This window comes from Saccostrea cucullata, unplaced genomic scaffold (assembly GCF_032062105.1).
Source record: "Saccostrea cucullata isolate Sc308-1 unplaced genomic scaffold, CSIRO_AGI_Scuc_v1 ctg361, whole genome shotgun sequence".
NCBI classification, from domain to species: domain Eukaryota; kingdom Metazoa; phylum Mollusca; class Bivalvia; order Ostreida; family Ostreidae; genus Saccostrea; species Saccostrea cuccullata.
Genome location: NW_026930986.1, coordinates 124,505 through 140,631, shown reverse-complemented (window position 1 = coordinate 140,631; position 16,127 = coordinate 124,505). Strand labels below are relative to the sequence as shown.

The following is a 16,127-nucleotide window of genomic DNA, read 5'->3' as shown; positions in this document are numbered from 1 at the left end:
ATATGCCAAATATTGAAAAAAAATTCCCCCTCGTGTATTTTTTATGATATATAGAGGACGTAGAATTTTTCGATATTTGGCATATTGAGCGACTGATTGATAAAACTTCACGTGCCTGTGGTTTGAATGCTGTTAGAAAGTAATTTTGTCTTACTATTTCAGGAGGAGCTTGTCTTTCTGGTCTTCCACCTGATGCCATGCTTCAAAATGAAACAGGATATAATATATTGCAGAGTAATTCTAGATCTTCGTTGTAAACTTTGGAATTCCGAAAAAGGTTCCTCACATCTTAGTCTTTCGGATGCTTTTAATAATGATGCTCATGAATATTTCGATAGTGACGTAAAGTGATATTGATCGCCTGGAGGACGACTGACCGTTGTCTGGGGTCGGAGTAAATTATGTAAATAGTAATTCAAGCCAGTGACAGAAACATTCATTTATCTCTTGGGAAAAGAAGAGAGAATATACTAAATACGAACTCTTTAATATTTTTGCAGTAGTGACTGTAAAGGCATTCCCGATGAGGACATTGGGATTACATTACATTCCGAGGTTTTACAGGGGCACTGATTGGGGACTAAATGGCATATGTTTACGACAGTACGTCACAAAGCATCGCCATACACGAAACACGTATTATTATGAAGTACTTGGTGTTGAGTCTAGCGCCAGTCAAACTCAGATCAAGAAAGCATACATCGACCTGACCAAAATACACCACCCTGATGTCAGTGACAGTGAAGAATCTAGAAAGCAGTTTCAATTGATATCTGATGCCTACATCATTCTAGGAAATGTTCATTCACGGAGAATGTATGATCGAGGCTTGATATCAGGAGCTCATGCTCATGGTCCAAAGCAGTCCCAGGCAGAAGAGGAGGAATTTGATCCATTTAAAATACCCCCTAAACCTGTTAGAACTGATTTAGACAAAATTACAATGAAAAATTACAAAGATATTACAGATCAGAGGATGATAGAGTCTTATTTAAAGGCTTACTACAAAGAGAAATTCGAAAAAGATCAAAATAATATTTATCTGGAGAAAAAAAAGAGTGCCGAATATTACCAAGAGACAACTGGTGCGTTTCTATTATTGGCTGTGTTAGCAGGCTTACTTTACAGTTTTCAACATTACATGAAGTCTTCTAGTCAAAAGAAAATAAAATCAAGATGATAGACTGATATACACATAGTAGTAAATTATCTTCAGTGATATGTGTTTCCATCATTTTCTGGAAATTTTATTTTCTCGCAATATCAGTTCCATTGCTTTAAAGATTAAGAAGCATATGTGTGATATCCTGTTGAACATATTCCAGATGGAACTGGTAGAATGAATTAGGACAGCTTAAAGCAACACTTGCACATGTAGTTGTGTTGATGTCAACTAATCAAATTTATGTCATAATTTATCCTAATGGTCACGGTGATGATATAGAGGATTTAAACATGTTAAATACATGTGATGGTGAGAAGGTATCAGAAAAATGACGAATAAGTTCAGCTTATTTGCAGGCTGCATTTTATGATAAATGTTTCCTGAATTTTTAAAAAAGAATCTTTTTAAGTAAGTTATTATTGTAATACATGCACAAGTAAAATTAAAGTATAAAATAAACCACACAGTCTGAGTCATTTAGATTTTATCACCTGGTGTTCTTACCAAGTAGAATAAAATAAATTTAACTTTAGTACTTTGTGGAAATGCATCATTGTACTGTATCAGTATTATACATTGTCTTGTTGGGTATTTCAGTTTGTCAATTTTGACATAAATAAAAGAAACTGATTAATATGAGTACATGTGAAATTATTTTTGTTTGTTACATAAAAATGCCAAGAGTTAGACTTTAAACATGTTAAATTTATATGCATTGTTATACCCCCGCAAACGAAGTTTAGGGGGGTATATTGGAATTACCATGTCCGTCTGTCTGTCCATCTGTCTGTAGACAAGATTCTGTCCGGACCGTTTCTCAGAAACTGTTAGATGGATTTGTCTGAAAATTTATTACGCTTATTATTCACCATATGAAGGTGTGCACCTGGGATTTTCATCATGATTGGATGATTTTTCTGCATTTTACAGGCATTTTTTCTTTTTTATTTTGTGATTTTGTTTGGCTCATAACTAGAAAACTATTAGACTTACAATCATCAAACTTGGACAATTTATGCATCTTTGGTAGAGGGTGTGTCAAAACCTATTTCAAGGTCACTGTGACCTTTAATTTAAGTGATTTTTAAAAAAAAAAATAAGTCTTTAAAATTTTAAATTTCATAATCCTAAAAAATATAAAAATATAGTTGTATCCTTATTAAAAAATGCTAAATCAAGTAAAAACTTATTTTTTATCATATACTTTACAGCAAATTCTGTGACAAATGTTAATGATTTGAAAGGAATTCAGTTTGTCCCATGGGCATAATTATCAAGCACTGGTCAAGGAGATTTTTTGATAGCAGAAATGTGCATGTCAAATTAGAGAGAAATTAATTAATGAGTTCATTGTCGGGAGTTAACTAACAAGAGCATCATGCTGTGTTATCTTAATTTATCTCTTGGGAGTTGGGCAAAAAGAAATGGCCTTATAGTTGCTTGTGTTAATTAAGAGTTCTTGATGGCTGTAGTTCAGATAAAGATCTTTCAATTGGTGTAATGTAATTAAAACAAATTGATGTTTTAGTGTATGATTAAAACTGAATTAGTATTGAATAATATAATTAAAATTAATTATACATGTGTTCATTAAAAAAAAAATTACATTTCAAGTTTTATATATTTGCAACAAATTGCAGTCATGTCTCACTTAGAATTTTATAGTCTAAAGAATAATTAATTTTTGATTTTTTTTATTAGACTGTAGCATTTCCATTATTTCATAAAATATGCAATAAACAATTGAAAGCTGCAGATGGATATTTCTTAAGCTCTAACACAGCCAGTTTAGAATTATATGATGTATTATTTGTTTTAATTAATCCCTACACTGTAAGTCTCTTAGAGATGTATGTACAATATTTTAAGCATGATAAGAAATGGAAATTAGATCATTGTAGTCTGTGTCAATCTGTTAATCAAGGTTACTTGATTTTCTTGCACCCTAACCAATTTATGATTATCGAACAATATTTGATGGGGGTATCATGCTGTGGCGGGGCACTTTATTAGACAATAGTGAACACCTCTTAGTAGATCCATAAAATATTTCTGAATTGGCACCTACTCTGAAAAACCCAGCGGGGGTATTTGTCCCTATTGGACAGTTCTAGTTGATATAGATAATAAAATACATGTGTAATACATCACAGTGTAATTGATTTTTGGTTAATATCTCTGTCTCGTCTCTTAATTGTACTGAATTAATTTTGGTTACCTCATTTTATCTGTAAAGATACTCCTTATTGCACTTATGTAGAATATTCCTGTGTGCAGGATTATTATTAATTATTAATTGAATATGAAACTCAGTACAGAATATTCATATAATTACAGGAGTTTGCGTACCTATTAATTTTACCTAAATTTTCAGTACATAAAAAAAAATGCAATACCTATAATAATAATACATATTGTTTTATTTACTGAATATGACAGTAAAATTGATAAATACAGCATCTCCTGTGATATAATTCAGGTTAGATTTTGACTTGATTTTCAACAACAACACAAGTCAAAATTTCTTTAATTTTATATTCAGAGAAACATATGTATGAAATGGAGTCAGTAAACAAAAATACAAGATTATAAAATGACATTGAATATTCAAGTATCAACATTGACTAAGACTGTTTAATTTTCTTAGTATACACTTTGCTAAAAAGAGAATCAAGTAAAAGTAATATTGGAATTATAAGATATGGAGAATATATTCCCAGTAGGTAAAGTCTCTCGCTGAGTGTTTCTGGTCCAGGGTATTTTGGGTGTCTGAAGGACTCCATAAGAATGTGGTAGCATATAGCAACAGTTGTCGTGGCAACGTGTGTGGAATAAACAATAAAGGGCACCCGAACCCATTGACACTTCTGAACACCTAGGAAGAGAAATAATTATACATTTGTATTGATTTATTTGTTGGCTATTTTCCATTATATTTACATTTTAGAATTCTTTGTCCTAGATAAAACTAATAGTAAAAATACTTTATTTCTACATAAATATACTGGCTCATAGATAGGCGTGGTTAAAAAAATCCTGTGTGGGTGGAAAAATTGCGATAGAGGCTGGGCTTGCTTCATTTTCAGATACCCATGGTTGATCTCATCTTTACTCATCATGTGATAAGTATATAAAGACAAAATCGCAAGACGATGGGCTTGTTTATGTAGCACATAAATTTGGGGTATCTAGATCTCATAAATATAAGATCAGAATAAATGTCAGATTTTCGGGGTTCATGACGATGATCAATCGATTGGCTAGCATAATAATTTTATGCATAAACGCTTTTATGCAAATTATCACTCAAGCCAATTGATTGATCAAATCATAAAACCAAAAAATCTGACAGTTATTCCTTAATTAAATATTACAGTAAGATAACTGGTTTACAATTCATACATATGAATCTTAATATTAATTTAAAAAATCAAATCATAATGAAGTTAAAGCCTGATAAGGTAGCTTTAAGGTTTCCTTGGTTTTTGACCTTCTGACAATTCTCTCCTCGTGAGTGTCCGATCAATGTTGAATGAGAAATAATTATATGTACAGTTATTTGCTGCACAAAAACTGTACATGTACCGGGTACTTAAAAAAATGGTCATCATAAATACTGACAAGAAATTATCACAGTGAAGCAGAGCGAAAATTAACCCATTGGCTTAATTGTGAAGATCTAATTACAAACAAATTAAAAAAGAATGAAATTAGAATAGTACTGTACAAACCTTTCCACAGGGCATATGTTGCAACAAAAAAGAAAGGAAATTGTACAAGAAGTTCACAATAGCAGAATGACTTGAACCAGGGAGGGGGATCAGCCATGAGAACATCTTTAAAATCTTCACAGTATTTCTTCTTCACATCCAAAAGCTGAAATGGACATTTTGAATTTCATATTTCAATCATTATAAATAGATATCTTGAGTATGGATATCTCGAAAACCATGGATATTTCAATGTCAGAAATCTCTAGTTTCTTTGTGTATTAATTTTATACTTCATTACTTGGTTTCTCGAATTCCCTGCTGCATATCTTGGAATTTTTCCTTGGTATTTGAGTTTGAGATCAAAAGGTTTGACTGTATATATATATCAACATTACAGAAAATCATATAAAAGTATATCTTGATCCCAAGATGGACTGTGTTCCGTAAGTTTACTGACACTTGACATGAGAGACTCAGAGGGGCGTACTGTACTTCCTTCTATTCTGTTTGTTTTGATAGAAAAAAAGAAATGCATACCACTTTCGGATACAGCCATGCTGGGAAAATCACCTGAGAGTCAAATAAAACCGTTATCGGGATATGAGAAACGAAATACAAAAGGAATATGATATCCAGAATTCGGGGCATTTTATTTTTTCCTAATTTCACTTTTCAATCAAAACTCAAAACAAATGAATATAAAATTTAAAGTCAAATGGATCGATCTATTGAATTCCGTCAAGAAAAAAAATAAACACTACGCAAAGGACATGGTGAAGTAAATGCCAAAAGGTCCCTGATATGAATCGGTCCCTTTTTAGATATATATGAGAATTAAAATCATGAAAATTTGTGATACTTTGCAGTTAACATGCTTGTTTTATAACCAGCATTATCATTCTGACACTTGCAAACACAGAGCTAGGCCACTAGAGGGTGACGAAGTAGAATATTTATCAAATTTATCCATTTCTATTTATAAGATTCATCTCCCTCCTAGATTGCAAAATCATTCGAAGGTATCGTTTTCTCTATAATACTAGTGCAGAGTAATAAATAGAGAAATTTCTTCCTCTTTTTTTTTTTACTTTTGGAAGGGGGGGGGGTGTCAGCTTTTGTATTTTCAGTGTATTTCGTTGACAGTCAGTTGTAAATTTATATTAAAATATCTACCTTTATTTTACATGTATGTATACAGCTAAATTATTGCATGTATATGTCTTCAAAAAGCAATCTACAAAGATCTTTTCAAAATTTGAAATGCTTTAATTAATTGTTTTCTGCTCTTATTTTTCATTTATGATTCACAATATTTAAAAGCTGTGAAATAAAATCGCGAAACAGAATGTTCTTAAAGTTTTCTTTTAAGACAGTCGATTTTGGTGCAGCTAGATCAATACTAATATTCATTTTCAGAGTCTGGGAGCTCGTCTAATACTGGTGATGCATGTTATATCAATTTCTATCTACCATTTTCTTTCCCTCGCTACACTACATAGAAAACTCCGAAATCAATTTGCAATGAACAGGAATGCTTGAAGACTGTAATTATGTACCGCAATTTCATCGACTTCCTTAGTTAGCAGGCATTCTAGACAACTCAAAGGTCACACGGAATCGATATCGGAGCCTTGGGAAACCCTGGTATGGAAAGATAAAATGGTTCAATTTATTGATATTCCAATTCGGCAATTCCTCAAACAGTTAAAAGTAAACATGTAAACTTAAATTTGCGGAGTGTAAAACCGTTTAATTACAATTAGCTTATGACAACAATTAAATCAATAAGCTCAATATTCCTTTCTCTTGTTTCTCATTTAAACAAAAATCAACTTTTCAATCTTAATTTTTTAATTTAGCAACTAAATAATGAATGAGAACAAGAAAAAAGTCAAAGTACTGAAAGTACTGGGAAGCGCTAAGCATATTGATTTGAAATTAGGGGTGTCAAAATTGTCAATAATTGATATTCAAATATTCGATAGGAGTATTCGAATATATTCGAATATTCGATAAAATAAATACATCTTGCATTATTAAATATGCATCTTCACTCTCCTGTAAAGCAGTATAGGTTTTATACCATTATTTTGGAATAAAAACTCATGTAGAGTTCGGAAAATGCAATACAAATACATATTTTTAAAAGAATTATTGAATAGTATACATCCAAAATGTAATGACTGTTTTTAGAAAATTCAAAAGATTCTATAATATTTTCCAGATTAATTGAATGTCTAACTAAAGTCTACACTGGTAACTCCTACAAATTTATACCAAGCAGAACAATTATCTAAAGGTGAAATATTAAAAGCAATTACTTTTTGCTAATTATAATTTCCTGATAATGATTTTTGATGATATTTACGTAAACAAGAAGTCCATGTGTTTACTGTAAAACTGGGCCCTAAACAACAATACAAACTGATTGTAAGTACTGGAAACTATTAAAGCACTAATTAAGTGAACAAATAAATAAATTACTTTAATATACACATTTAAGGTATTCCAATAGGAGTTTTTTTTGTACAAACTTGATTCAATTTCTAATAAAACTTGCCAGGTTTTTCTCTCTTTTTAATGCATGTATACTTAAAAACGAATATTCGAATCATAAATTTATATTCGAATATCAACTCATCGAATGAATATTCGAATATTCGAATATTCGTTGACATCCCTATTTGAAATTCATCGGAATTATTTTGAATTTAAATTTCCTGTTGTATCAAAAAATCAATCAATGTCACATACATCAAACTGCAAAAGAAAATATTTCTCCGTGTAAAAATATTTTCTTTCCCCATCGCCTTGTACGAATCTATTAGAGGTAAAATTTGCGTATAAATCGTTATTTATTGGAAAGGAGATGGAAATCGAGTTTTCCAATGAAACAGAGTTTAAATGTAGCGATACAATTGCTGGAAAATGTATATCTTGAAATAAATTTGAAAACTTGAAAGTGTCGCTAAAATTCCTATCATTTGTTTGCAACACTGCCTTCTAAAATCTTCTGGTGATCATTTTTAATAACAAATTCATTCCACGTTTACGAGTGTTTCAAATCGAATGCACGTAACGCAGCAGTACACTAAAATAGCAGGAAGAGAGTCAGGGATTTCGAGTTGCATATTTTTAGAATAACAAGAGGAGTTATCTAACTTGCTTATTGTGGCGCTGGATCGCGTACGGAAGTAGATTTACGCTGACAGAAAGCGCTTTGCGCTGCGCTTAGCGCTTAAAAACGAGGACACTGAAGGGTAATGTGTTCTTGTTTACTCATATCATAAATAATACCAGTAAGTTATACATATAACCAGTAATTTCAAATGGTTGATACAAAGAAGATGGGGATAAGGCGGGCGAAGTGCCTATATAGTGCGATAGATGAGAAGTGGGAAATTTAATCTCAGTAATATCCAAATTTATTTGATATTTTATCTAATATTAAAGTATAATTAATGTAAAATCTCTACAATTACAAAAATCTCACAAAGACTGAAAATATTTGCATATAAAAAAGCATACACACACTAAAAAGAACAAAAACGATCATTTTCTTATAGTTTAACAAGAATTTTAAAATTTGGGTGGGTCTTCGCTCCATTTTTTGAAAGATAATCCTGAAAGTTTGCAAAAAAATATACATTTATTGGTTTACAAAAACATTCAGCGAAGACCCACTATACCTTAAAATATATTTAAACAATAAAATGCTTTCTTTGTTTCTTATTATTGGAATGAAGGGAAGCAGCTGTTGCAGAAAAAATACATAACCCGCGTAAGCGGGTTATGTAATTTTTTCTGCAATAGCTGCGACCGTTCATTCTAGTAATAACAAACAAAGAAAGACATTTTATTGTTTATATTTATATCTGTTTAAATTATCATTTTCAGTAGGGTTAAAAATATTAATTATTGTGTTAATGATGCGAACGTCTTTGTACGTTTCATTGATGGAACGGCCACTGATCAAGAAATCTGTACAGGTGATATGCGTAATGTAGTTCATGCAGTGATGAACGCAATGGGTTTTCTTAAGAAATAAAGAAGAAAATATTCAGTGGATGTAAATATACTTTTATGACAAATAATTCGTATCTTTCTGGATTTAAATGCCCAATATACTCATGAGCAATATGTAGCATAGTGGTTAGCGCGTTAGTCTCTGTATGATACGTCAGAGTTTTATTGCTAGGGTTCGAATCCCACGAATATCACCTTATATTTTTATAAAAGGAAAACAGTTTTTACGAGATTTTTTTCTCTCAGAAAAGGTTTTTTTCCCTCATAATTTCATAAATGTAGATAATGAGAAGTTAATTTAAATACTCAATTCACATATTAATTCTGATTTCTTAATATTCGACGCTATAGGCATTCTGCCCGCCTTGTCCCCCCATCTTCTTTCTCTGACTTTTCCGATTTTCAATATACAGATCGTTCTATCCTTGTTGCCAATATTACCATCACACTGCAATGGGATTCTGTTGGACAATGCATCCTCAATTTGCATTGGACAATTTTCCATTTGTGTTGTATAATTTTTATAAAATTTGTATTCTATAATTTTCCATTTGTATTTTAAAATTTTCCATTTTATTCTAAAATTTTCCATTTGAATTGTTGAGTTTTTTATTATATATTTTTAAATGGCATTGTATACCTTCCTTTTGAATTATAAAGTTTTTTTTAATTTGTATTCAGTAATTTTTTATTTGCATTGTATCCGAGGATTTCGTTACGAATGATTTGATTGGTTGTATTGTATCCGAGGATTTTGTCACGAATGATTTTATTGGTCGTGTTAAAAATGCGCGAGTTGTTTGGGGGTGCTCCCGAAAAGCAAACGGGGCTCTTAGCGTGCGCTGCACGACAGATAGCAAAGAAATAATCTGTCCTTAGAAATGTTTCCGAGAAAATGACTAATTTGATCTTGAATGGTGGGACCCCCCCCCCCCCCCCAAATGGAGTTTTCGGGTTTGGGCAAATTTTCTACTTCTTCTTGTTTCTGGTCATCTTGGACATAAATATTCTCTCTGCAAGACCTAGAGCATAGAAATAAATAATCTAATTTGACAAGATTCGCCAGTCTCCCTCTCAACTCCAACCCGCTAACCTCCCCGGAAAATACCTTAGCATCCATGGAAATACATATTGAGGAGCCCAGTTCACCCGAAACATATCTTTCTTTTTTGAACACTTTACTTCTTAAAGACAAAAACTTGAGCAATGGATTTCTTCGTCGCGAAAGAAGTTTACAATCCCCCGGATACAATGCAAACGAAAAAAAATATCGAATACAAAAAGTAATAGAATACAAATAATGCATTAATTTAAAAATACAAATAAGAAATTATACGATGCAAATGAAAGCAAAAAAGTATTAATGACCTTCGTCAGGTTTCTAAAAAGAGGCGAGTGGGAAATGGTGTGTGGGAGGGTCAGGTTTTATTTTGATACTGGTAAGTACATGGGTACCATTTGGGTAGTATTCCGTGCATCTTAACGTTAATTTCTTTGAATATCAAACAAAAAAATGAAGCACGTTTTATATACTTTGGACAAAGAAATTTAAACCAAATAAATCTATTTATTTATTTTATTATGTTTATTCTTTTAAGGGGGGGGGGGCAGATTCACCAATCCAGAGGGCCAGATATTGGTACTAAAATATTTGGAAAGAATTTTTAGTCTTCTTTAACCGACAAAAAGAAATGAGCTTTATCCTCTAGCTGAACTTATTCTAATAACATGCTTCTTATCTTGGTCTAATGTCTGCCAATATCTTGTCATTCAAACCTTCTAACAAAAATCTTTTTATGTTTCCTCTTTCAGGAAATGTTTCGCTTTTCCAGATATGGAAAAATATAATCATTCATGTCGAAAAGCTCTAAATGTTTCTCTGTCATTGCAGAAATCGATAACCCTAGGTTATTTTCAAGCTCTTTATTCGAATCTTTTATATCAAATTGTGTAGACTTACAACTTCTGCCTTGAAGCTTGAGGAGTATTGGCCATCAACAAAGAATGATAACTCATTTTGTTTCCGAAACAATTTTCAAAAATTATGATAAACTGAAATCTGACGAAAACATTTCTATCTCCACTAACAAAATCTGCTGAGTAGAAAAAATCCCTTTATATGTACTTTCAAAAGCAGATTGGTGTTCTCTCTAATCATGATACTTATTTCGTATGTACAGGACGTCCCGTACGTATTTTAACACTAATTCTCCAGGAGCTACTGAAATATGGTACTCAGAGAGACAATATTTAAGTCATTTTTGTGAAACAAAAATATCATGAAAATGTAAACTATCTATACATCAAAATTCACAAGATAATGATATAAGGCAAACTTAAATCGCAGTGAAAAATTTATTAAATGTAAAAAAAAAAGAAGAAGACCTGAACACTGTCAGAATGGATAAAATGAAATATATGAAATTATATATATATATATATATATATATATATATATATATATATATATATATATATATATATATATATATATATATATATATATATATATATATATATATATATATATATATATATATATATATAGTTGAAAATAGTTCACAGTCGATGTCACACAGGTGAAAATAATTATAAAAGAAAAAGAAAATGAAGTTTCCAAATTTCATTTAACATATATATATATACAGTGAAAACTGTCTAATCCGACACCTGAATAATCCGACACACTGTGAATTCCGACGTTTAATTTTATTCCAAGTTTAGTATTTTCATTGTTATTAACACTGTGCAATCCGACACCCTGTCTATTCCGACACAAAATTTGTCTCCCAGTGCATGTCGGATTAGACAGGTTTCACTGTATAACGAACAGTAATCAAGCTCAAATGTCCATAAAACAATACAAAAACACAACCTCCAAAACATATGAGGTGGAATCAGGTGCCATGAAGGAGTGAGCATTCCCTGCCGACCGGTCACGCGTAATTTTTCCTTACTAGTATAACTTTTGAATGAGAAGAGATAGGGCTTTCATATATATAAAAATTACATGTATCTCACCCAAAAAGACAACGAAAGCAAGGGACCACAATTCTTTTAAGGTAATTCCACCCTCCTATGATGTCATAGGTTTTTGCTAAATCTGTAATTAGTTTAAATTCATACCTAATAGAACAATATCTTTTGGAAGAATGCTTTACAATAGGTGTAATGAAAAATATTGTTAAGCAAAAGAATTTTTAAAATGCATATTTCCTTTATTTAATTATTCAATCTTTAAAAAATGTTGACAAGTGCAATAACGCCTGCCCAGGTAGCTTCATTCAGGCATTTTCTTTATTGTACTTCCAATATAAATGTAAAATAGTTTCCCTGATATTCACAATTTAAAAGTATCTTACAAGTAGCAGGTATTTAGGAACTTTCAGCATTATAATTAGGGATGTCAACGAATATTCGAATATTCGAATATTCATTCGATGAGTTGATATTCGAATATAAATTTATGATTCGAATATTCGTTTTTAAGTATACATGCATTAAAAAGAGAGAAAAACCTGGCAAGTTTTATTAGAAATTGAATCAAGTTTGTACAAAAAAAACTCCTATTGGAATACCTTAAATGTGTATATTAAAGTAATTTATTTATTTGTTCACTTAATTAGTGCTTTAATAGTTTCCAGTACTTACAATCAGTTTGTATTGTTGTTTAGGGCCCAGTTTTACAGTAAACACATGGACTTCTTGTTTACGTAAATATCATCAAAAATCATTATCAGGAAATTATAATTAGCAAAAAGTAATTGCTTTTAATATTTCACCTTTAGATAATTGTTCTGCTTGGTATAAATTTGTAGGAGTTACCAGTGTAGACTTTAGTTAGACATTCAATTAATCTGGAAAATATTATAGAATCTTTTGAATTTTCTAAAAACAGTCATTACATTTTGGATGTATACTATTCAATAATTCTTTTAAAAATATGTATTTGTATTGCATTTTCCGAACTCTACATGAGTTTTTATTCCAAAATAATGGTATAAAACCTATACTGCTTTACAGGAGAGTGAAGATGCATATTTAATAATGCAAGATGTATTTATTTTATCGAATATTCGAATATATTCGAATACTCCTATCGAATATTTGAATATCAATTATTGACAATTTTGACACCCCTAATTATAATTATGCATTTGACTCAGTTTTTACATAATATTTATGATACTGTTCACAAAAAATGTACGATTTTTAATGTTGACATATGCCTCTGTTTATTTACATCTCCCATCTTAAATAATATGCCTACCTATATATTTTCATTGGAAATAATTGGTAAATTTATAAAACTTTATTAAATGAAAATAAATTCAATTTTTGTACTTTTAACCATTAAAATTGTAAGGGTGGAAAGACCTTAAATTGCTTGTTCACCTCGTTTTAGAAATTGTATACGTAGAGCATGCTCTTGCGTATCGAATCAACTGAGAAAGATAAACCCCGTATGCAGTAAAGAAGGTTTATTTCTGCCTAAGTAAGGAAGTTGTCGATTGAAAAGTAAAATAAAATAATCACGTTTATCATAAAGCTTGGTTGTTGGATTACCAATCACGTCTTTTTCAAGTAAAATATCCAAAAATGAAACAGATGTGTAAGACTGTATGGTATCTTTTATTTTAAGTTCCCCGGGATAAATCGTATTGACATAAGAATGAAATAACCAGTTAATTGACAATATGACGTCAATATATCTAAATGTCGATCTGAAGGCCATATAGCAAGTGTTTCCACCCATTCTCAATATAAGGGCACAAATGCCTCTCTGATTTTTTAAAAAATGAAGTTCAAGATAACAATTTTTCTATCAATTACCTTTGAAAGAAAGTATCTGAAGATTTTGTTTCCAGATTTTTTTCATCAAATTATAATACATGAAATAATGACAAGACGATAAAGTAGAGGGTAATTTTATTCAGAAATGTAGCTTGAAATGTACGTTACTCTTTCTTCAATGTCCAAAAAAAATATGTCAAAAAAAATGTAGTCATTAAAATCACAATTGGAATATCTCATCTTAACACCAGCACATCCTACCAACTCTGTCGGCAACATATTTTCTCGGCATACGAACGTGCGTTTGATTTTTCCTTTCAAAAAACAAAGGTTACTTTTTGATCCAGATGTGTAAAAGCATTTTGAAATATATGCTTTAAATTCTTCTCTCTGTTTTGTTAAGAGCGATCAGTTTGGAATCTTGTCATTTTTAATAGATACTAGAACCTAACATGTACATGTAGTAAAATTCTATTTTGTAGTTACTGTCTTTTTTAACATATATCCATGCCGATTTAGAAAACTATGTAAATGTAACGTACATTTCAAGATATATTTCTGTTTAATAAAAAGCTTAAAATTCATCTAAACTTCATCTAAAAATTCATCGTTTTGTTTCAGTTTATTCCAAAAAAGATTCTCTATGTAATCACATTGTGCTATATGTCACAATTTTATCACCACTTTAAAGACACGATTGCCTCAGAATATGAGTAGGTAACGTACATTTCAAGCTTGTAATAATATGTAAATTAGTAATAAGAAAATATTGAAAAAAAAGCAATTATTGACATAAAAATCATATCAATGAAGCGTTTTAAGGCAGTAATATAAGAAATCATAATGTAACAAACGAGGTTATTGTCATCAACTACATGAATGTTACGTCACTTCGGTAACGTTCATTTCACATATTATTGGGGAGTCCCCTCCACCTCAGTTCATAACCATTCTTTTGTGCTGTTTCGCTGAAATTGACACCGGTCGTAGCCTAGTTACTTCTAACTGTGTGCAAGGTTACAGACAAAAAAATATAAGAGTCAGATGTATTTTGCTATGATTTAACAAATGTTCGCGTTTGGCCATTGAAACTTAACATAAATCTATTCCGAATATATCCATCGACAGTCCTGTTAACAATTTCATTTAGTATGTTGCAACATCGTTTTTCAAAACACACACATACGTGCTTTTCAGCAGATCTGGAAAAATATAACCCAAAATGCAATGATTCAAACAAAACTGAGTATTCAGTATTTATAATGCACGTGACCGTCTTGTGTTCTAGGTTTATTTGTTTTGTTTCTTTTTCTTTTCTTTTTTGTTTGTTTGTTTTTTTTTTACCAATTATAAGCCTATGCATACCTTGTTTTAAATTATCAACAACAATTCAATTAATATTTACGAAAAGTCGCACATGAAAAGTAAACAAACTGCAAAATGGTTGCCAAAGATGAATTTAAGACACTTAGAAATAAATTTTCTAGCATGTGGTAACAGTTTAAAACATTTACGAGGATTGGGGTGCATTTAGATGTGGCCAGTTGTCAAATGGATTGTAACGATAATTTTGTTTCGCTCGTGTAAACGCAATTCATTGACTAAATTAAAAAAAATTCCGTTTAGAAATACAAAAAATGTACGTTACCATACGTAACGTACATTTCAAATATAGAAATAAATTCTCTTCCACAAGCATACGTTAGACGCGCAATATATTGATACTATTTGAACCTGCATATCATAAGAAATGCATCATACAGGTTTCGTATTCAGAAATATATACCAGGTATCAAAATCATATTACATAATAATTGACCTTAATATATTTTTTTCCTCAGCAGAGACGTTTCTTTTCATTAATTTTGGGATTTAGCCGACCTCCAACCTTTGAAACTTTCCTTTGTGTACACATTCGAGTGTGTGAAAGTATTAGAATACATGAAAATTCGTGCGAGATTCACTTAATCGAATTTCATGGTAACGTACATTTCAGTCACGTACATTTCAAATGATCACTTTTCATGTAAAAAATAATTTTTAATTGTGTTAAGCAAAACGTCTTTGCCAATTTACAGGATGCAAGGGGTTGCTTATTCAGAGTCGTCTCATATTTTCTACTTAATATGTATTCTTAATGGAAGAATATAGGTAACGTACATTTCTTTCTTATCTCTACGATTGAAAATGTCTTTCATTCCGTGAACATATTTATAAAAGTTGCTCAAGTTGTTCAATTTCATGTTACATTATCTAAGTAGGAGTAATTAACCCTTTGAAATTTCAAATGTAGCCCATCAATAAATAAAGGAGAACAAAACTATCAGGTGTATAATCTTTGTGTTTGCTTGTAACGTGGTTGAAATAGAATTAAGCGACAGGGACATTGCTCAATAAAAATTATTTATTATCACAAAGAAAATGTATTT

General features: G+C 30.8%; 3 protein-coding genes across 4 annotated transcripts in view; 1 reads left to right on the top strand and 2 right to left on the bottom strand.

The window, feature by feature from the left end:
• The window catches only part of LOC134230882 (probable 18S rRNA (guanine-N(7))-methyltransferase), a 77,254-nt gene extending 76,966 nt beyond the window's left edge, over positions 1–288 (bottom strand). For both annotated transcript variants that reach the window (XR_009984441.1, XM_062712750.1), the window contains exon 1: positions 155–288. Coding sequence is in view for 1 of the 2 variants with exons in the window: in XM_062712750.1 (XP_062568734.1) it covers positions 155–199 (45 nt within the window). In the remaining variant the exon portion in view is untranslated. The remainder of the gene's footprint in view (positions 1–154) is intronic.
• A 70-nt stretch (positions 289–358) lies between these two features.
• On the top strand, positions 359–1,802 carry LOC134230883 (dnaJ homolog subfamily C member 30, mitochondrial-like). Its single transcript, XM_062712751.1, has one exon. The coding sequence runs from the start codon at positions 524–526 to the stop codon at positions 1,178–1,180; it is 657 nt and encodes a 218-aa protein (XP_062568735.1). The 5' UTR covers positions 359–523; the 3' UTR covers positions 1,181–1,802.
• A 1,880-nt stretch (positions 1,803–3,682) lies between these two features.
• Positions 3,683–5,557, bottom strand: LOC134230871 (sigma intracellular receptor 2-like). The gene is made up of 3 exons (XM_062712733.1): positions 5,416–5,557; positions 4,897–5,041; positions 3,683–4,040 (listed from the first exon to the last, which is right to left on the bottom strand). The coding sequence occupies exons 1-3, from the start codon at positions 5,524–5,526 to the stop codon at positions 3,790–3,792; spliced, it is 507 nt and encodes a 168-aa protein (XP_062568717.1). The 5' UTR covers positions 5,527–5,557; the 3' UTR covers positions 3,683–3,789.
• Positions 5,558–16,127: the final 10,570 nt, after the last annotated feature.